General features: G+C 40.5%; 2 protein-coding genes across 2 annotated transcripts; one reads left to right on the forward strand and one right to left on the reverse strand.

The window, feature by feature from the left end:
• Window positions 1–218: 218 nt before the first annotated feature.
• On the forward strand, window positions 219–9,329 carry slc23a4 (solute carrier family 23 member 4). Its single transcript, XM_085779982.1, has 12 exons — window positions 219–359; window positions 1,300–1,440; window positions 1,815–1,972; window positions 3,373–3,532; window positions 5,662–5,843; window positions 6,291–6,411; window positions 6,511–6,667; window positions 6,784–7,037; window positions 7,145–7,309; window positions 7,425–7,533; window positions 7,655–7,750; window positions 8,703–9,329. Exons 1-12 carry the CDS (start codon window positions 312–314, stop codon window positions 8,969–8,971), a joined length of 1,860 nt encoding a protein of 619 aa, XP_085636108.1. The 5' UTR covers window positions 219–311; the 3' UTR covers window positions 8,972–9,329.
• A 230-nt stretch (window positions 9,330–9,559) lies between these two features.
• Window positions 9,560–13,700, reverse strand: LOC146986256 (protein FAM180A-like). The gene is made up of 3 exons (XM_085779985.1): window positions 13,400–13,700; window positions 10,205–10,302; window positions 9,560–10,085 (listed from the first exon to the last, which is right to left on the reverse strand). Exons 1-3 carry the CDS (start codon window positions 13,575–13,577, stop codon window positions 9,756–9,758), a joined length of 606 nt encoding a protein of 201 aa, XP_085636111.1. The 5' UTR covers window positions 13,578–13,700; the 3' UTR covers window positions 9,560–9,755.
• Window positions 13,701–22,948: the final 9,248 nt, after the last annotated feature.

Genomic DNA, 22,948 nt, shown 5'->3' on the forward strand with positions numbered 1-22,948 from the left:
GGAGAGAGAAAGAGTTGTCTGAATGTATATCTCCTGTCTGCCAGATGCTGGTTGGTCAGCTGCTGTTACTGTTGTAATTGGGTTCACATGAGCTGCTGAGTAACAAGCACAGAAATCTCTTGTCTCAATTTCGCTCCTTCCTACCATGCCGCCCCCTCCACCCGCCTCCCAGCTCTCTCTCTCTCTCTGCCTTCTCGATCGGACACCCTTGTCTCGTGTCCCCGCCCCTTCAACTCATGTTTTTTCACTTTTCTGTTTTGGTTTTTCAGGCTCACAAGTCCAATCACCTGAGCCTAAACTGAAGCTGTAGCATGGCTCCAGAAAAGGAAAGTAATGGTCTTGACAATTACGCATTCGCAGTGAGTATAACTTTTGTTTTTATAACTTTATACTGTTGTGTGAAGCTGTTTACAATAATCATAATATCTGAACTACTGACCACTGGCTGGACATTGTGGAATAAATTTGATCAATGGAACAAATGACCTGCTGTAAGATGGACAAAATGGCACCTTTTTGTCCACCTACATTTGACAGAGTAGTGTTTACCCCCCTTGTATTTTTGTACCTATTTTATGAAGAAAAAAAAAGAAGTTTAATTAAAAAAAAACCTGAACTACAGAACTTTCACTACTCAGATAAATATCCCCAATTCAGTAATTTACTTTTAAATATTTAGAAAGTGAACATATTCCGATTGAACATTAAAATTCTGTGTAGCCTCTTCAGCTTTATCTCTCCTCTGATCACTGATCACTTTGACTTTGGCTGACTGGTGCTATCAGTTAATAATTGACTCCAAATAGCATACCTAAGTATCATCACGGATGCATATGAATGTAGTCGTTACATTCCAGCTCCTCTGTGACTTATTCTAGTAATCATTAACTTTTAATACTGATTAGAAATGTGTATCACTAGTATTGGAAATGAGTTCTTGATCCGTCTGTGGCCTTTTTGATCAAATTACTCTGTAAATTCTTTGATGCGATAAAAGAAAATGAATATCTTGTGCATTTCCTTTTACAGCTGCTATATAAGCATGTGAGCTACAAGGGAATAAATCACATTCCCTCACAATGAACTGTTCAGAAAGCAAAGTGTGTCAGCGTCCCAAAGTGGATGAAGGAGTGTTTGTTAGGCATTCTGTTGTTGTTGTTGTTGTTGTTTTCTGTTTTGAGAGTGTCATATCACTCAATTATAGATTGCGACAAATCAAAACAAAGATCTGCAGCATTCCTTCATTTCACATGTATACTTATTTGACTGCTGTGTGTCTTTCTGTCTGATTCATTCAAGCTTGAAGCACGTTTCTGTAATCTACCTGAGACAAAAAAAGGAGAGGAGGGGGACTCGTTCACGGATGGAGACAACAACAAGCTTGCATATTGCGTAACGGATGTTCCTCCTTGGTACCTATGCATCATTCTTGGCATCCAGGTATGGTTTTCATAATGAGTTACTAATCATTTCCTGATAAAAGAGTCAATGTAGCAAAGTCCCTGCTATTACATAACAATACGAATATGACCACAGTGTCACATGAGAACCTCAGTTTTAACGCTTCCTTCATGGTTGGTTAGACTTGGGTTTTATTCATTTACTGTAGGCCTGATTGTGAAATTTGCTTCAGATACAGTTGAGAGGGGAGAGTCAGTGTGAGCTTGTTTTATGTGTTTGGCCTGTGTGTGTTTAGATGATGTTACCTTCATGCTAGTAGTTCCCAAAGTCTGTGTCATATTATATTTTCCAAATGTATATCAACCACAAAATAAATGTATCTCATCATATTTTTCCTGTCTTTGCTCTCCCAGCACTGTTTGACTGCATTTGGAGGTATCATCGCCATCCCGTTAATCTTGTCTCAGGGTTTGTGCCTGCAACATGACGCCCTCACACAAAGTCACCTCATCAGCACCATCTTCTTCGTCTCCGGCGTGTGCACTCTGTTGCAAGTTACCCTCGGCATCAGGTAAGAAATAAAACGGTTAGTTGTTGATAATGAGGAGGTTGATTCATAGACGACGCTGTTTTTTTTAAAAATTCTAATTGTTTAATTAGAGATAGTCAGTGATTTCTTTACATTGATTCACTGGACACGCTTTTGTCATGTTGCGTTGGTTCCTGCTTCAACACTTCAGTACAGCAGAGTTTATTAAAGTGGAATCAAGTACTGCACCCTCTTAATTAACCAGCTGAACAGAACAACCTTTCAGATTTCCTCCTTAATCTCTTTTGAACTGAGCGGCTTGCCAAAGTCAGTGTACGGCCCTCTGTGCAAACAATAGAATATTTCACTGTGTTGAAAGGAGCAGCCTCTATTTAAGGGATTATCTGAGAGTTAAAGTATCAAATAGCTTAATTTCAAGCATACATGCATGACAATGCTCAACATTATGCTTTCAATCATGCATGAAGGGTATCGAGAGTCATGACAATGGCTTCAATACAGTATACCTTCAGCTAGGTCCAGATATGTAGAAAATACGATATGATACTGTACGATGCAATACGATATGATACGATACGATACAATTGGAGTTTATCACGAGCATCACCCCTTGCACAGTGTTACTATAAGCCCTCCTTGTCAGCAGTGGCATTACCTACACACAGGAGAATCCACATGATGTAACTGCTGATTTGGTTTTGAAGAACAATAAACTGAAATCATGTTTTGGAGCTATGAACTTGTACTAAGCTCATACTGACTCAGCCTGGCTGCACATTGGTGTCAGAGTAGGATTAGTGAAAGAATTTCCATCTTATTATGTTAGGGAATCTAGTTCTTGCTAAATCCACATTCCCTTGGCTTAGCACCACTGATGCTTTCTTGTCTCTCTCCAAATACCAGGAGGTCAGCTGTAAGGAAAACAACCGCTATGTGTAATGATACTGTCATTTGGGTAAACTAAAAGGAAAACAACACTAATTTCATGTGTTCTTTAGGATAACATTGTAAAGAAAACATTATAAACAAAATATATCTTCTAGCTTCTAGCGATCCAGCTGTGCATGTTGCACCGTCTAGACAGTAATGTTAATTGCTAATGGGATGACCAGTGTAATGGGAATTATTAAACGAGAACTCACTTAACCTCTTACAGTTGCAGTAGCAGTTTGTCTAATCAGAGTCACTCTGTACCGTCACGTGATTTACATCTCATCTTGTGCATAGAAGATTAGGCCCTATTCACAAATGGCTATAGTCAGTCAGTCTAATTGTACAAGTCACCTTAAACTATCTTTAACAATATCTGATATCTGAGGATCATGTATCACCACGTCCTCCTATCCTGATGTCATATCTGTCTGGCTCCTTCATGCAAATTGCGTTTTCTCCTGATGTATCGTTGTCATCTTTACTTCTAGGCTACCCATCCTCCAAGGTGGCACATTCACATTGTTGGCCCCCTCAATGGCGATGCTGTCCATGCCAGAGTGGACATGCCCTGCTTGGACCCAAAATGCAAGCATGGTCAACACCACCTCGCCAGAATACATAGAAGTTTGGCAGAGCCGGATGAGAGCAGTACGTAAACCATCTGATCTGTTTTAACCACAACATAAAGCATCTTGCACTAAACGTTATTGTCAACACCCAGATTAAGATCATTTCTCTGTAGCCCTGAGGAAAGCCCCTTTTCTGGCAGTGGGCTAACCCATCCTCTCTGTACAGAGAGCTTTACTGTTTTGGTTTTACTCCCTGCAACTTTGATATTTTTGGTTCAGTGTCACAGCTTTTCTCAACTTTGTTTCTAGGCAATTCTTCTCAGTGAAACAGCAACTGTTTGTCTGTTTACTTGCCGAAAGTACTGTAAGATGAAACACATAGACTCACCAACAAAACAACAGCTGCTCTGTGTGAACTGGAAACTCACGTGATTTACTCACCACGTGTGTCTATCTCTGTGTCTTTTTGGCCTCTCTTGCCATGACCAAATAAGCTTTGACCATTCCCAGTTATCCTTTGCCTGATGTATTTAGTCTCTATGTTTCCCTCACTCTGTCAGTTCATCTGCTCTGTTCCCTAACATGCAAATTTTGCTGGCTTATTTAGCCACTGAGGTCTGAGGAAGTTATGTTTTCACCCAGTTTTGGTTGTTAGGATTATGCGATGCAGTACCAGCGCAATTTGCACTATACTTTAGAGGACGAGGATACCAGTTCCATCATGGTGCTGAGCTAGGTCCAGACAATCAGGATCTGACAGTTATGTGGGATTGTTTGGCATTTTTTGAGGTACTATACTGTAAGACAGATGTAAGATAGCTTACTGTACAGGCTGGGCTAGGCAGCTACCAACTTACATTAGGGGTGGCAGCCATCCCTGTAATACGGGATATTTTCGTATTGAAAAATAAAATGCACTGAGTAGGGTAAGCACAGGACACTCACCCTACTCTAATGATATGCTATGTTTTCACATGCCTGGTGTGACATTGGAATTAGTTAGACACAGTGGAGAAGTATTAAATCAGAATGACAGGAAGGTTGTCTGTTACTGTCACCCACAGTCATTGTTGCCCTGGTTGAAGAAAAAAAAAAATAAAAAAAATAATACATAGTCTATGAAAAAAGTGGTGATGAAAAGTCCCAGAATGCACCGGTCCCGGGTATAATTTTCTGCCATTTTTTCGATTGTGTCAGTCACTTGAGTTTTCTTCTAGTTACCTGTTAATAACATAAAGATGGTGCCATACAATTGGCCTGTAGTGCTGTAGGCCATGTCTGCTTTGATAGCCTTCCCAGTGATTGTGTATTTGATGAAAGTAGTTAGTATAACATTTGCATTTAATGTAGCATATTGAAAGTTTCATCAAGGAGATGTGAGGTACTGCTGGGCCTATGCCTTTTTGCTTGTGGAGAGGATATCAGCCTTGATGTGAGGGTGTCGTGTTATGGAAATAATGTTGCTTGTAAATTAAATTAGCATTTCGAATTAGCATTTGTGTCAGTGCCCATGCCTGTGCTGAGACAAACACTCAATCTTACCAGATCTTTCATCTGAACAAAAGTAGACAGTGTTCAGTTGCTGGTAATAATTTAAATGCAAATTACACGTTTGAATCTTTGCCTCAGTGTGCTACAACATTAGCAAGACAGAGCTTCTGTTGTTGTAGCTGAATATGTGGTTATTGTTGATGACCAAAAAATAGATTTTTCTGTATCAGTGGTGGTTGCAGCTCAGAAAAACCCAGAACGTCCACAATAATAAGAGTGGGAATGTGCATTAAGTCAATGTACCATCTTAATTCTGGAAAATAAGATAGGCACACCTCATTGCCCCTTCAATGCACTTTAGATGCAAGTGGATGGGGTAAATAAAACATGAAAGTAAATGAGCAGACCTACGCAACACACACCCCACAACATTGTGGTACTCTGAACCATGAGTCATTACTACACACAACTGTAAAGTTTAATGACTATAACTTGTGTGGTTGTGATTTCATCATGTAGGCCTAGTGATTATGTAATGAAGGTACTCAGTCCTCATCACCTCCCTTTTGGGCACTGTTTTTAAAGATGACAAAAAAATAACATAAAATAACATAAAATGAATAATCCTGAAAAAAAGTTATTCACTTGCCTTTCTGGCTCTCTGTAAAATGCCTTTGTGGTTTGTTCATCAGCCTTTTCTGTTGTATCTGTGTCCAGCTCCAGGGGTCCATCATGGTGGGCTCGCTTTTCCAGGTGTTTGTTGGTTTCTCCGGCCTCATCGGCCTCTTCATGCGCTTCATTGGTCCTCTCACCATTGCTCCCACCATCTCTCTCATTGGACTGTCCCTGTTTGACTCAGCTGGGACGAGTGCTGGCAACCACTGGGGCATTTCTTCCATGTGGGTAACATGCCTTTTTACAGACTGAGATCATTGTGCAGCAGAGCACAAAAAGTGGTAGTGTACTTCAACTGCTGAGATTATATTACTTTATAAAATTTAAGGTAACTTAATTTTTCTTCAGACTTTATTATTATGTTACGACTACACACAAGCCTTGTCGGTTTTACACTGCAATTAAAACAGTTCTTAAACAGAGGGCATGCCAGTTTTATGCATCTTTTTCTCAATCAAACATGTTTTATAGGTCATGTTAAATCTGCTTCCTCCTATGCCTAGAGTACAGCCAAGGTTTTAAAAATACTAATAGACTTAAAATCTGTGTAAAGCTCTACTCTCTTGGCAGGGCAGGAAAGCCTATTAAACGTTCTTGCCAAAGAACCTGAGTTGCTCGATAGTCACTCCTACTTACTTACAACAAATTTAATATTCCTCCCTCTCACACAGGACCACAGCATTGATCACCCTGTTCTCACAGTACCTCCGTCACATACCCGTGCCTTTTCCTAAATACAACAAGGACAAAAAGCTGCACACTTCCCGTGTCTACGTCTTTCAGATTCTGCCTGTATGTATCAGACAACATACAAGATTTATGAAACCAATTATGCATTTTTACTTTAAATAAGATAATGAAAGTGATGTTTTTCTTTCTATGTATCCTCAGGTTCTGCTTGGAATAACATTATCTTGGCTCATCTGTTATATATTGACAATCTACAACGTACTACCTGCTGACCCAGACCAGTATGGTTATCTGGCTCGAACTGATCTGAAGGGAGATGTTATGGGCCAAGCTCCCTGGGTCACTTTCCCATACCCAGGTAAGACCCTGCAAGACTGTTACCCCTAAAATGACCTGTCAGTGAACAAATAAAAAGGCAATATTAAGCTATAAACATACTATGAAAATACTCTGTTCCCTTGTGTTTAAACTCAGGTCAGTGGGGGTTACCGACTGTGAGCCTGGCCGGAGTGGTTGGCATCCTAGCTGGTGTGATTTCCTCCATGATAGAGTCTGTAGGGGACTACCATGCTTGCGCCAGGCTGTCTGGGGCTCCACCTCCCCCTAAACATGCCATCAACAGAGGCATTGGTATTGAGGGAATAGGCTGTCTGCTGGCTGGAGCCTGGGGTACGGGCAATGGTACCACCTCATACAGCGAAAACGTTGGAGCTCTTGGTATCACAAAGGTGAGATGAGTCTCCTTGCCAGCTGATTTCTCTTTCTTTCTTTCCATATTTTTCAACTGATATATTGAGATATTTTTTAAGAGATGGTATATCTTGCCTTCTTGCAGGTTGGGAGTCGCATGGTGATACTAGCCAGTGGAGTGTTGATGGTTGTCATGGGTGTGTTTGGTAAAGTGGGCGCTATATTCACCACTATCCCAACCCCTGTGATAGGAGGGATGTTCATGGTCATGTTTGGTGTCATCTCTGCAGCAGGAGTTTCTAATCTGCAGGTACACACAACAAAATATAAAACATTTCATGATCTTAAGATAAATAAATAAATAAAAATGCATATTTTATGAAAATAGTATTGAGGTTCTCTTCGTGTTGTTTTTTCCCCCCCAGTATGCAGATATGAACTCGTCACGAAACATCTTTATTTTTGGCTTCTCCATGTTCTCTGGTCTGGTCATTCCCAACTGGATTTTAAAGAACCCCAAAGCCATTGCTACAGGTGCATGGATTAAGTTTATATATCTTATATTTTTTATAGGATTTTTTTTATAGGAAGCAGAATAATGTTACTTGATTAGTGGAGTAAAAAGGTTTAACTGTTTGCTTTGTATTGTGTTCAGGTGTGGTAGAACTTGACCAAATGCTGCAGGTTCTTCTGACAACCAGTATGTTTGTTGGAGGCTTCTTTGGCTTCATACTGGACAACACCATTCCAGGTATCCTTCTTCTTTGTTTGTATTGTATTATAAGTGTATTTACATCATATCTATATTTATGTTTTAGGGGTTTTGAAAATCTATCTCCTCTCATTGTCCTATACTATAATAATTTAAATATCAGTGATGGGGCCAAATCCCGTAAATTACCAGGCAAAGATCAAGTTACACTTTAATTGTGTTGGTGGTCATCTTCTGGTCAAGTGATGGAGGGTCAGGTGGCCATGGTTAATTGTTTTGTATTGGTTTGATTAAGGAGATACTATAATGGACCATTGAAATGAGGGCAGTGTTTAAAATGGTGTTAGACCATCACCACTTACATCTCAACATTGGACCAAAAAATGTCAAATATGAGACAAATTAGTTTTTGTGTTTTGTAAAGCAACTTCTGCCATTTTCAAGTAGCAGTGCTAAAAGAAGCACACATGTCTTTTACTCACATACTACTGAAAGTGCCACAGTGTAGAAACAGGTCTTTCATTCAACATTTTTACAGTAAAAGTACTAAATGTACAAACTCATTAAGATTGAACATTATATTACTAGATTAAAATAATTTGTGCCCTAATGTGTACATCGCTTTTGCACAGTTGATTAACACATCACTGTGTTAATACAGTTGTGTTAAACTAGAAGGTAAATAAGATGTAAAAGATAATCAAGTACGTGACATATTAATTCTACTTGAGTGGAAATACTCACCACTGGGAAGTACTGTAGTCTGAAATGCAACTAAGCAAAAAAATATCTAATGGAAATCCAACTTTTGCTGTAAAACAGTTTTGAAATGAATAGTCTGCATATTTCAGACTGAAAACTGCATAGATCAGTCCCGAGCTTTATGAAGAACAAATAAGCAAGTCAGAAAACAACTTGAAAATTGTCAGTGATTTTATTCAGGAAGCTGCTGTACTAACATGGTTTGACACATTTAACACGCATACAACAGGATCAAAGCATGAGCGAGGCATCCTGGCCTGGAACAAGGCTCACGAGGACGACTCCAGCAACACACTGGAGAGCGGAGAGGTCTATAACCTTCCCTTCGGCATCAGCTCTTCCTTGTCTTCCTCCTCCTGGATCCGGTACATACCATTCTGCCCTCCCGGTGAGCCCGATTCTCTGGATGGAAGTGGAGCAGATACTAATTCCCTGGAGCCTAAGCAGTCACTGGAACACCCAGAGCCTTCACAGATCATTGTCGGAGTCGCTCTGTGAGTTGTACACTCTCTCCAGTGTGCCATTTTGGGGATTGGCAGAAACAATACCATCAAAGGCAGCTCAGTTTGGACCTTGTGTTTTCTGTTAAAGACCTTGTACTGTAACAACATGGTGCAAAGGATTTTCACATGACACTTTTGGAGCGACATTTTGCAGATGACATCCCATATAATCATATATGGACCTCCTAATTTTCATAGGCTTTTTGTAAACTGTTGATCAACGAAAGCTGACAATTTATACACTGATCAGCCACAACACTGAAACAGCATCGCTGCGTGTGTGTTTGAGACATTTTTTCTGTGCAGCAATTTGTATTCACAAAACATTGTTGAGTATAAACAGTGATTTTTTGTTTGTTTGTTTAACCTTGATCTTTTCTTAGTTCTTTCCATTCTAATCAGTCTTAGAGTGTGATCACACCCAGGTGCTAAAGAACAACCACTGAAAAGACATGTGAATGTAAGTAATGATGTTCAATACCACATTCAACCCAGAACCAATGCATACTTCCATGTATATAAAGTACCTCATGTTTGAATCAACCCTTGCTGACAGTCAGTGTTTTTTTAATTTTTTTTTAAAATATGCACTACACCGAAGTGCAGCAACATTTTCTAACAGGACTCCTCTCTCAGGCTACTTATTCATAGACGTTGTCATCATACATTACATGATATTTCTTCAAAGCACAAACCAGGACTACCCACTTATTTCAATGGAATTTTTTCCCTATTTGCATTATACGCTATTAAACTCTTCCAGTACATGTGTCCATTCACTAGTTTGTCCCAATCAGATCCTGCTTGACGGCTTTGTAGAGGCTGACAAAAGACTCTGCCCAAACATCTCGTTGGTGTTCGGTCGTGGCATTGACCATCTGATGGGTGATGTAGACCAAAGTCAGCAAAGTGCGCTCGAAATCATCCTGATGCAGGTGACCGACACAATTTGAAAGGCCAGAGATTAGCGTGATAATGTCCGTTAACCTTTGAGGAATGACCTCCTCGCAGATGACTTCCAGGTTTTGTGTCCTGCGAAGGGAGGCCAGCTCTGCGTCTTTTATGGAAAACTCTCCATTGGCATCAAAGTGTACACCAGTCAGTAGGATCTATTTGGTAAAACAGAAAGAGGAAGTTGGTATCGGTGATAATTTCTTTTTTATTTTTACTTTACTACTCTTATTTTTTTTGCAAAATATTTGTGTGTATTGATGCATGGTTGTCTCACCTCAAATAGTAGATGGACATCATCGAAGGAGTTGTGGAAGGAGAGGTTCCCTGCGTTTGGTACCCCTCTTTTCACTCTGCTTGCAGCTGGGAACAAGGCTTGAAAGAAAGAGACACAGACTGAGGGTTTACTGCCTTGTGATTTATTCCAGTTAACCCAAAAAGCCTCTTGAAGTTGGATTATCTGTGTCATGCAAATAACAAATTTAAAATTGTTGGGCTCCTTAAAATGTAGATTTTATTTGGGTGCTGACGTTGTGCCACATATGACACCCATTTATCCCACACTAATGCATAGGCTACAGCAGTTAATTTATGATATACACGCTGTGAGCTTCAAACCCAGCGATCTCTGACCTATACAGTTGACTTCTATCTGCAGGCGATGAGACATGACCTCGAACTTCAAAGGCTGCAGAGGAATCAAAGGTGGAGTAACACGCAGCTCCAGATGATTTCAACATGCACTGAGTGGTTTAACATTTCAGCCTCATTTTCATAGCATTCCTCAAAGCCACAATGTGGACCAGGGTGTTAGCTGCAACTGATCTCGTGCAGTCAAAGAAAGCTCACAACAAAGGCCCTACTTTGTACTGGAGCTTGAGGAAGCATAACTGTTATGCATTTGCATAGATGTTCATTGAATGCAAGTCAAAGACTAATTAAAAGACTAATGATTGCACAGAAACTTTGTGTGGGCTCGTAACGTGCAAATGACATCAAGAATCGGTTGATTGCATTCTTTTCTAAATAAATAAAATGGTGAAATTTACATTACGGATTAGTATGTTTTCATATTGTATAATATTACTGTAGATTTGGGAACATAGCTAATGTTTAGAAATGTAATGGTTTCCAAAGTTCCTTCAGGACATCAAGGGGAGCAATAATGTCTTTATCAAATGTCAGGAGTGGTCAACACTTTTGCACTAAACCACCTGGGGGGAACTAGAGGTAAAGGATCATTAATCAGAGTGATCCTCTGGGAAACATGAAGATCCACTCAGTGATGGAGTCTAGTCATTCCTAGAGCCATGCTGCCAGCATGTCAAAAATGTAACTACAGATAGCAAGAAATTCAGGCCAGACGTAGATGTAAAGCTCTGTTTCCACTCACTGTCCATAATGTCTGACATTCTGTCCTGGCTGCTTTTATAAATGGGAGTAAGACGTGCATGCAGTTTGCAAAAGAAGAACAGATGAAGGGAAAGCAGGAGGACATCACACAGATATGGATGCAGACAGACAGAACCTCCCCTGTCATACAGACACTGAGACAATGATGGACTAACGGATTCCAGCGCTGCCTGGAAATGCACTTTGATGTCTGATGTCGTCAAATAAAGCTGCAGCATTATACTCAATCACATTCAACCTGAGCAGTTTTGTCTGACATCTCAGAAGTAGTCGTGTGTGTAGTAATAGTGTCTGTTTTATTTAATGTAGTGTATCTTTCAACCATCAACAGTCACAAACAATCTCATTTAAAAGAGAAAGATAAAGATAGTGAGTGAGTATGGACGCACACTTATGAAAATAATTTAAATGAATGTCTGAGTCACAGTCAAGAAATTCTGACTGCAAGTTTGCTCCCTTCTATCAACCTGTTTATACCAGACTCAACAAGTCTAAGAAGATGATGATACTTTAATGGACTTCTGCATGATCAAATCATCTATGCAAGTTGGCCATAATGTCTCCATTAATCTAAATTTGTCAAAGTTGGTTTAACTTTTTCAGTGAATCACTGTGAATACCTTCAACTATTTTGTCTGTAAAAATCAAATCATGCTGATCAGATACTTATCAATATCTGACCAACATCATTTTGCCTACCCTCCAGTTGTGTTCATAACTGCGCCTTTTGTTTGTTTTGTTATATTTAGCAAATAGGAAACAGCCTTGCAGCCAGGCTGTGATCACGCAGTATTTACTTCTACCGATGGCCCACGTTCTGCTGATGTCAGTGGTATTTCCAGAGGATAAATGCCAATGATGATGATGTTGAGCTTTCTGTGCTTAGATCACATGATGCTTTTCTAACTATGCCTGGCCCACTTCACTTGCTCAGCAGCTCCAGCTGGAACGCAAACACATTCAGAGATCACGCAAACATTGCACCAATAAACTGCACACTTAATATGTTTAGCAGCTGAACTTTGTATCAAACACACAACAGAGGCCAAATATGTACTTCTAATGAATCCAGCTTTTTATGATGAAGTGTTCCTAAGTGCTGCTTTCATGTCATGACTTGGAACTTCCTGTTAGTGGAGCGTGCCCGTAACCCAGACCAGAAAATTTTAACCATCGCAGTCATGGTGCCACAGTTTATCACTGCAGTTTAAGTTCTGTTTCTGTGTTTCAGTGTCATCTTGAGTGAATGATGGGGACCAGAACAAAGGAATCAGACAAAAGGAAATACATGAGAAAGGCTGGTCTGAATACCTCAGCTCAGCAGTGTGTTTTTTATTCATTCTTCATTCATTTTTTCCCCTCCCAGGTCAGTTTTTGGAGCCGTGCCAATGTTTCCTCATGAGAAACATGTGCAGTTGACATCTGAACCTGAAGCTACATTAAAATAAAAGTGAAATATGCTGTGATTTGTTTTTATATTTTTGGTATTGTGCTCTGCTCCGTTCAAGCTACATGATGCTATTGCACTTGATATTGTTTTGAAGGGTGTTACTCCCTCAAACTGTGTTAATGGTGCAGGAATTCGTCTGCACTGCCTATTAACAACAAACAAAAAAAGATAAGTATGTATTCATGTCCAATATACACAATGATTCATTCTACTGGCAAAGCTATGTTTGCACAATATATTTTTTAATCTGTTTTCAGAGAAAACACCAATGTTTGGAAAGAAACTGAAAGATGAGGGTGACTCTCCCCCTGGTCCAATAGGAACACGTAATGCTCAGCCAAGATTAATTGAATCACTGTTCTCTAAAACACTTGGATTTGGAATCTGGATCAAATTTGTATTTATTGAAAGATCTAACAGCCTACAAACAATTGTCAACATTTTTCTGTGGCCCAGACACATAAAAACCCCAGACAACAATTAACCCACCATTGTACTAAGTCACCATCAACTATTGCCACTAAATATTGTCTTTGCTCTGTGAAAAGAAAATTAACCACATACAGAAAATGAACTTGTTGCCATTCAGAATTTAAATAAAAGTCTTACCTTTGCTCTGACATTGGGCAACACCTGTTCTGATGCAGCAGTAGAAAAGACCAACAACGACCATCCTCCAGGGCAGCATGGTGGCCAGGTCACTCGTGCAATGTGTCAAGTGTCTGGACAGTGGCTGGACTGACGTCTGCTCAAGCTCTCCAACTAATCTTTCACTACCTGTTAGCATCCACTGTGCCCCTCCTTTGCATTTCTGCCTGTCTCCTTACTGTGCATCTGCAGCCTTGCAAAACATCACAACGCACGTCCTCTTCATCATTTATGTTCTCTGACTGCGTCTGTCCTCAGCACTGTCTTCTTTCTCTCTTCCTCCCCCTCCCATCCACATCTGATCTTGCTCTCCCTCCCTCCCTCTCTCTCTCTCTCTCTCTCTCCCTCTGCCCCTCAAACAACCCACTGAAAGGCTTTTCATTTTTTCAGCTGGTTGTCATCAGGTTTTCATTTTCACAACACAGTCCTCTGCATGTTCCTTTTACTACCTTTATATGTTAATGACATCCCATTCGTCCTGTTATCATTGGCATCATATTCATCACGTTTTTGTTTTTTTTCCCCATTCCTTATTGTTTGTCTGAATACTTAAAAGGATATTCCGGCATAAATGTAACCCATGGTCCAACACACTGTGACACCGAGTTAGACCCCCCTGAAGTCTGCTGACCGCTAGCTTCTTTAGTTGTAGCAACTTTAGCAAGTCTATTTTCTCCACGAGCAAACGATCAAAAAGCCACTCATAGCTACAAATAATGCTCAGAACAGCACCAAACTTCATCAACAGTACAAACAGGGTCCCAGCATACGACTTCTGTTAGCTTTGCATGGTTTCTATTGAAAAGAGACTAAAACAACTCACCCACTCTCTTCCAGTTATAGGTTATGCAGCAACTTTCCGCGTCCAGCAAATCGTCCAGGCACTGACAAAACACGTCCGAGTCCGACTGGCAACAATCTCAGCGGCCATTGGCAGGCAGTGACCACTGACCACTTGATTCCCCCAGCACCGGATTCCACCGGCATCTCTCCCTCTTTCACTTTTCTCCTCCATTTCCTTCAGCTCTATGGTCTTCGGTAAACTCCGTCTCAAACTGATAGGAGCGCCCATCAAAAAGAAACCAGTCGTCGTAGTTCTCAAACTGCATACACTCAGCCTTGTTGTCCCTTCTGTGAAGTCTGCTCATGGATGTATTATAGATCAGCTTCACCATGGCTTCACTTTGTTACAGGCAGTCTCTTCCGGCAACAAACGTGATCTTGCGTGTGACGTCACGTCTAATCTCGCGCTTGTTTACGTGATTTTCTCCCGCAAATATCTAAAGTTAGAAATGCCCAATTCCGTTCATGTCCCTGTGAACACTCGATAATAACTTTTATAAACTGATAGACAAGATACATAGGAACATTTGCTGCATTGCATGGAGTAATAATAATCACACATTTTCATCCTCGAGCTGCGGGACTCTACTTCACTCGGTGCTTGTAACCATGGCAGTAACAAGCAAACGTCACAGAAGGGACAACCATAGACAACAACCAACACGGCCGAGTTTATGGAGTTTGAGAACAACGACGACTGGTTTTATTTAGATGGGCGCCCCTATCAGTTTGAGACCGAGTTCACCGAAGGCCAGCTGAAGGAAATTGAGGAGAAAGAGAAAAGAGGGAGAGATACCGGCCTGCAAATGGCCGCTGAAACTGAATCTGCTGCTAGTCGGACTGTTTTGTCAGTGCCTGGACGCGGAAAGTTGCTGCATAACAACTGGAGGAGAGTGGGTGAGTTGTTTTCGTCTCTTTTCAATAGAAACCAGGCAAAGCTAACAGATGTTTGATGCCTCGTATTATGTGCTGGGACCCTGTTTGTACTGTTGATGGCGTTTGGTGCTGTTCTGAGCATTATTTGTGGCAATGATTGGCTTTTTGATTGTGGTTTGCGCTTGGAGAAAATAGACTTGCTAAAATTGCTACAATACAACTAGAGAAGCTAGACTTTATCTCTCCAGGGGGTGTCACGGTGCGTTGGACCATGGGTTAAATTTATGCCGGAAAATCCCTTTAATAACGTTATGTGTACGTGCATTTTAAGCCTCTAATCCACTAGCCTGACTCTCGCCAGACCCTTGTAGTTCCGCAAAGCTACGCTGAGCTCCTGAGCGTAGCGCCTCTGGCGTAGCTTTGCGGAACTACAAGGGTCTGGCGAGAGCCAGGCTACTAATCCACTACTACTGATTTGAATGCTTCTCATCAGTTTATCCAATTGTATTCATTTTGAACATGAATGGTTATTTACCATAGTTACAACCACCAAACCCTGTATGTTACTCTTGGCCTTAGTTTAGCTATTTCTTTGTTGTTTACACTGTGTTCAGGCTTGCTAGCAGCTTTGTCAAGTGAAACATTTTCTGCCTGCTGAACATGTTTATTGTCGCTGACGTTAAAAACAATCTTGTTGTACAGGCCCTGATTTGTCTTGGCTTCTTTTAGTAGATTGAAGAATTGAAAATGAGGGAGAACATGTTTATTCTTCCTATGGGAACTGTGTTTATTTACCTCTGAGGTCAAAGTTAGTTCTGTTTTTACCAGCAGCATGCTCCCTCAGCGGGTTGGAGCATGTGCGATGGTGCCAGGATGACCACAGGTAACAGCTCGGTCGGTGTTCTCCGGGAGGACAACTATGGAAACTTAACACTTCCATGAACATGAAACCCAGCTAAGTTATTGTGTCTAATTACACAAAGCATGCACTCCAAGCACTGGAAAAAAAAAACATATGCAGAAACCACAAAGAAAAACTTTGTTCATTGCCTGGCAATCTTCACCTTCTCCACAAGCCAGAGGAACAGTAACCAGAAGTGCAACCATATAAAATAAGTTTTATTCGTTTTAACACTATTTTAACAACAGTTTATTCCATTTGGGTATATAAACTGAAGCTGACATGTGAGCATAGCACATGGTTAGGTTTTTTGAGATGTTGTTTCCTTGCATCTGTCTCTCGCCCTGAGGATGTGTTTCTGTGGCAGTCGGAGTCGGAGCGATGTGGCAGTTGTGCTGCTGCTGCTGCTGCAGAGGAATGCACAGGCACAGACTGTTGCTACAGCTGGCAAGAGAGCTGTGGCCGCAAATAATTTACTCTCTGAAAATGGTGCATTTCGTTTGTGACTCAGAGGTTGTTGGAGCTCTGTGTTGTCTTTTTGACACTGGGTGATGACCTGGTTAGGAATAAACAGACAATCACTGAGTTTTGATGTGTCTAATGTCGCATTTGAACTCGTTCCTAAACAAAAGCAAGTTGGCAGTGCTGAAGGGAGTAGAAATTTAAGACAGGAGGACAGGACATGCCTGCGGACTGACTGTTACACAACAGAAAAAAGACAGTGTCCACAGATTTTTGACTTTTATATCCTGCTGCAGTGTTGCACTCACTGACTCTGCTTATCACTCTGTGGCACAATATGTGCATCGTGCGACATTCACAGTGAATCCACATTGTCTTTTATATCTTCCAGATGAAGTGTGCAAAGTGATCAATCCAGTTACAATGAAAACAATCCAGCACAAGCAAGAAAACAGTGTCTTATTTCAACCTTTTTATTTTGATATTGTATTCTAATTATTCTGACATCCATGTGCTATGTTGGCTACTGACATCAGCAATTCCTAAAAAGGATTTTTATTTTCAACTTTTTTGCTAAAAATCCCACCGCCCTGTCACTGATGCCCCAAAATAATGATGATTTAACTGTGCCAAATGTAAATTTAGTACTCATAAAGAAACAGTGCACAACTATTTACTCAAATTATGTGCTAAGACTTGAGGTGAATGCCACTTACATTCACCCCACAAGATTAGAGTGAAGTAATGTCTCTTTTGACTGCTAGCCTATAGTTTGTTTTGCATATCCAAACATCATAACTTGCTGAAGAGTAAATGAACCAGTGTGACCCACTGTCAGGTCATCAATTTTTTTTCTGCTTTACAGTATCAACCTGCTTTTTAAATCCTGAACTCCAGGTACTCTGGTGTTCTTGAAGCCAAAAAAAATATTACTGAGAGAAGCAGAAAAAAGAACTGGGCCTAATGGAGGCAGTCATGAGCAAGAGCCAAGATAGTGGAATGAAAAGTTTAATTAGGCCAACTGACATAAAACAAAGGTGACATGCCAACCAGTTTCAACCTTTACACTGGTCTTCTTCAGGGCGTGGCTGGAGAGAAACCGAACTGAAGGTAGAGGGTGGCCCTGTGGCCTATACAGCTGCTCATATAAAGGACAATACACCTTAATTAATTAAAAACAAATCACAAATGAATCCCAAATCAACATACTGACATATGTCAATATGTTGATTTGTAATTGACATGTGATTTGTGGATCTTTGATATTTACATAACTGAGATTCCATTTTATTGTCCTTTATGTGAGCAGCTAGCTATGTAGTCAGGCAGGGCCACCCACCCACTTTCCTCGTACCTCTACCTTCAGTTCTGGTTTCTCTCTAGCCTTGCCCTGAAGAAGACTGCTGCTTTTACTACTCGTGATCTTTCAAGTACATTTTATGTCAAAAAATAAGTTTGTCCGCATTTGAGTATTTTTATTTTATTTTTACATGGAGTATCAGTTCTCTCACTTCAGAAGAGGATACAACATACTGGCTCAGAGTGAGTAAACAACTTGGCCTTGACGTTTCTCATGCAACCACTTTAATGTGTCACACACAGGTGTTACTAATAATGTTGATTATGTTTGCATTCCACTCAGTCCGGCTCGTTCACTGCACTGGACAGATCAGAGTGTGATTAGTTGCACCTGTGTTTTTCCTGCTGCGACAACTCAAAAATACCGGTGAGGAAAATTATGCAAAAACACTGTGGCTTCAAAATCACAGAATAACAAATGTACCCACAAAATTCAGTTTGATACATAACAGACAATTATGAATTAAAAGGTTGTTTTAGAGACAAATGATGAGATACTGTATCATCTGTCACATCATTATATAGACACTCACACAAAAGCTTAGTCCCTGTCAGTTTTCAGCTCTTTTCCATATTGAAGGTTTAATAGACCAACTTTACACATGGTGGTCAATCCATCCATTGGCTATTCTGCTTCTTTGTGCAGCTTGGACAGGTTGCCAGTCTTTCAGAGACACATTATATCAATCATGAGGAGCCAAACACAGTCTGTGTGAAAATAGTTATTGAACGTCCTTTGTCATTCTGAGTTTGTAAAGTCTGACAAAATAAGTAAGAATTCCCCATTTTACAAATTGGGGATTGGGGAATTCACAAGATTTGGGTCAATATCAGGCAGGAAAGGAACAGTGTAGGATGATATCAGTTTTTTTTTTAATAAGATGTAGGAAACAGGGGTTTTGTGGCTATTCCAGGGACTAACAGTCATCTTATGTTGGACTCAAAAATCATATAAAATCAATGACAACAATGGATCATGCAGAATGAAAGAATATGCCTTGACAAACTGCAATCCAACTCCTAAAATCTATAATATTAATTGTAATAGCCAGACTTTTCCACTAGGTGGCAGCATTTCTTTGTATCTGTGGGCAGCCCCTGCTTTATATGTTTATTTATTTTTTTCTATCTTCTTTTCGATAATATGATCCCCTTGGAGATGTGAATGTAATACGAATATACATTATGATTACCTGCATTTAAATTCGGGTCTAACACAGATGTCTATGATATATTTGGTGTGTTTTTATTCAGGGAAACAGTGAACTTTGAATACCTTCCTAAACACTCAAACACAGTCTTGGCAAACTGTTGTATGCATTTCATGTTGAATTTTTCACTGCTAGAAGCAGGAGAAACACACACTCTGGGCAGTTGCCACTTCACAGCCTGGTACTGCAGGCATCCCAGCTTCCTCACAGGCCATCTGTCATCACCGTGCAGTTGTATTGTGTGCTGCTGTCTGCAGGCCAAACCCGGTTTATGATCCGTTCAGCCACCCTCCTGATTTTAAAGTGATACTTACTCTTCATCATTTCTGACTTCTGGGACACGCTCCCTGACCAGCTCCCTGGCTGGCGCTGCAACACATCACCGACTCAGACTGTCAAACCCACTGTCCATCTGTTCTTCATAGACACAGACCAAAAGAGCACAACCATGACTGTAATTAGCTGCATGGGGAAGTTCGAAATCCCCAAGACTGCACTCAAAACGTGATGTTCTGGGACAGTCGGCATCCAAATCGCAACCAAAAATAGCAGTGTGGGAACAGAACAGACTTTGGATCCTGAACTGAACACAATTACTGTACTTTGATAAATGACCCATGTTTTTGCATTTTGGGTTTAAGTTGCAACAAATACCCACCCCTCCAGGACCCGAGAACAGCAACTGTATTGTTTCAGAATGATGAGAAGAGATAGTATAAGTACTCTGATGGTAGGCTTTTTCTCTCTCGGGCTTTAAGGAGACACAAAGGCAGACGGAGCAAGAAACAACAAATAGGTTAAACATGTCTTTGCGTGGAATTAACTGCAGATGGGGAAGTATTTATATACAAAGTACTTTGCTCTTCTTCTTTTGGAAATGCTTTGGGCATCAAGGACTGGTAAATCAGTGTCTGATCAACATAAATAAAATAAAACAATTCAGTTAAACAGTCAAAAAACAATATGCTTGGAGTGCTGCTTGGGTGTGGAAAATAAAGGTATCCCTCTGGTGGTCTCCAGTTTGGTGATCCAAGTTAAACATTTGTAAAAAGATCTGAGTCACTCACAGAGGGAGAAGATTAAACAGCCTTATTAGTCCATGGATATCACATTAAAAACATACGCGTTTCAGCCTACAGTACAAGGCCTTCGTCAGGACCAAAAAACAAACAAACAAAAGTTCAATTAAACACTTAAATGTGTCCAAAGTAGTTAAACAAAACATGTATTTGGCAAATTATACATTAAATGTTAAAATGTAAACACAAACTGGACGTCTGTGCTTAAAATATGAATGAGCTCATTTACATTTTAGATGCAATTTGCATATTTACTATGTGACTATTAGGGTTTGATGCGGTTCAGTGAGCACATTAGTAAACAGAAAGCAAGTCCAATGCTATTTTTCTTTTTCATATTCTGTTACATACACACATTGCAGAGAATGATTTTCAGTTAAATTGAATGTTCCTCTTGCAGTTTTATCCTTGCTCCACTCCCATACTTTCAGCAGTTTACGCACAATAACTGCAAGAGAATCCTTGATATGTAGTTGAGAGTTATTGCCTCTCATTTCATTTAGCTTTGCTTATTGTGAGATTTCAATCTCGAATGCTCAGCCTGCAGACAGAGACACAGTCTGCCTCACATTCTGGGCCCATCCTGCCTGAATCCTCCTCTTATCTCTGAGGACGACAGATGAGCTGTCTGCAGTGGCAAGGCCTTGAATGTGCCCCTCATCACTCACATTCACTTCTCACAGTCTTTGTTTGAGTTTGTGAGTGTGTGTGTGTGTGTGTGCATGCATGCATATGGCCGTTTTTATTAGAATATACTATGTGTGCCTGCAAATCCTCAGCCAAATCCACAATAGTCACTTATGTAAATCCAAGGTCTTTCACTCCTTTCCTCACATATCCCTCTTCCTCCACATCGTCCTTTATAGCTCTTTGTACTTCTGCTGCTTCCTCTCATCTACCTTGACCTTGACCATCCCCAGTCTGCCCTCTATCTTAAAGATCAGAGGGAAAATTTTGGAGATGCAGAGCACTGATGATTGCCCAAATCAAACAAAAGTGCACCTTTTTTCCCCCCACTATTAAACAGGGAGCACTTGTACAGTTTACAGCTCACTTCCACCTCTTTGAAGCGCGTTTAGTTCCTCTTCCTTCTCCTAGTTAAGATATAGTAATGGTTCAATACTCTAGGAGTGACGGTGGGGCGATGGTTTCAGGCTGTGAAGACTGTTGCAGTTCAAGGCCATTACCTCAGTTATAACTGGGGTCCTGCTGTGAGCTGGGAAGTGTTCCTGCATCTCATCCATTGGGCCAAAAACAAAAAAGTAAATCATTCTTCTAATCATCCTTTTAATGTTTTTACTGCCTGTAAAGCAAAAAATATTACAAAGTAGAAGACGGGAAATGGTGAGTTACACTCAGACCGATGAGTAAACACTGAAATAGTTTTCTATAAACACTCACTTTTCAGCATATTACTCTTTCAGGCATGCACAAAAACACACTCACACACACACACACACACACACACACACACACATGAACTCAATAAAATGTCAATATAAACTCATCAGAGTATATGGAACTGATGTTTATGTTGCCACGGTTAGCATGACATTGAAGTCAATACTCTAATGGAGCCAGATTCCATTGACATTACAATTAAGGCTACTGGCTTTCTGTTTGAGCTCTTTCACAGGCTAATGGAGATCACATTAGCCCCCTTCAGCTTTTATTGTCTACTTCACTCTATCTCTCCCCTCTAATGCACTTGAGCTAAGTTGTCCAGTCTTTTCTTGTTCTTTTTTGACTCATGCAATAGTGTCATAGCAATGTTGGTTCATCATCCTTAATCTATACTGAAATGAGGTGACCATGAGGTTTTGTGTTTTTGAATGCAAATCAAAAGATATAGATGTGTAATAGAGCCTATGCTAACAGTAGTGTTTCATCATCGTTATTGGGCCAAAATCTCAAATTGTGCAATACCTGGTTTTCAATATTAGCTAAACTTTGTGTTTAATGCTATTCAGTAAATATTAGCAAGGTAGTGAACATTATAAACTGTAGCATTGTCAATGTGCGCTAACCAGCATTTAGCTCAAGTACTGCCTCACAGAGCTGCTTGTATCACTGTAAACTCTTCTTTAGGCCTTTAGCCCAACTTAACAACAATGTGTGATAAGTATAGTTTTGACCTTGGGCTTTCAGAAGGGACTTATCTCGTCAATCTGATGGCCTTCTTTCTCAACGATCCACCATACTGTATAGGGTGCCATCTCGATTACACACTCTCCTGTTCATACCCAGGTTCTGCACAAGCTCAGAGGCCAACACAAAATAACTTTAAGCCTGCAGATTTGGGAAATAAATGTCAAACAATTGTTTTCACAGCTGTGCGCTTGGAGTGGATGCTTTATGTCGGTGTGACTGGTATGTATCAGAGAGGCTGAGCTCAAAAGGGGAGGGGAAAGGCATTGAGGGTGTGCTGTTACAGAGAACAGGACAGGGTTGAGCTGCAGCGTATATGGGGGGAAGAAGAAGGAGAAGAGATGAAGGTCACTTGTAGGTGATTGATGATGTTGCCTGCAGCGCTGTCATTGAGTAATTGACCTGAAGTCATCTGAGTTGTTAGTACTGAATGAAGCACCTGTAATGAAATCATAGGCCCTGGCAGTGCTAAATGTGAGGATCTGACTTAAATGCTGCAAGACTGATGAGGCTGCTGCTGCACTCGTGTCTCTTGTCCCTGTGTGGGCATCCTGGTCAGACTTCATTGTTGTTGTTGGAATTATAAAAAGCCAATATAGACACTTTTATATGACAAAAAATGTATTCAATA

Source organism: Trachurus japonicus, chromosome 6 (genome assembly GCF_045865225.1).
Source record: "Trachurus japonicus isolate A0001 chromosome 6, Traja_1.0".
NCBI classification, from domain to species: Eukaryota; Metazoa; Chordata; class Actinopteri; order Carangiformes; family Carangidae; genus Trachurus; species Trachurus japonicus.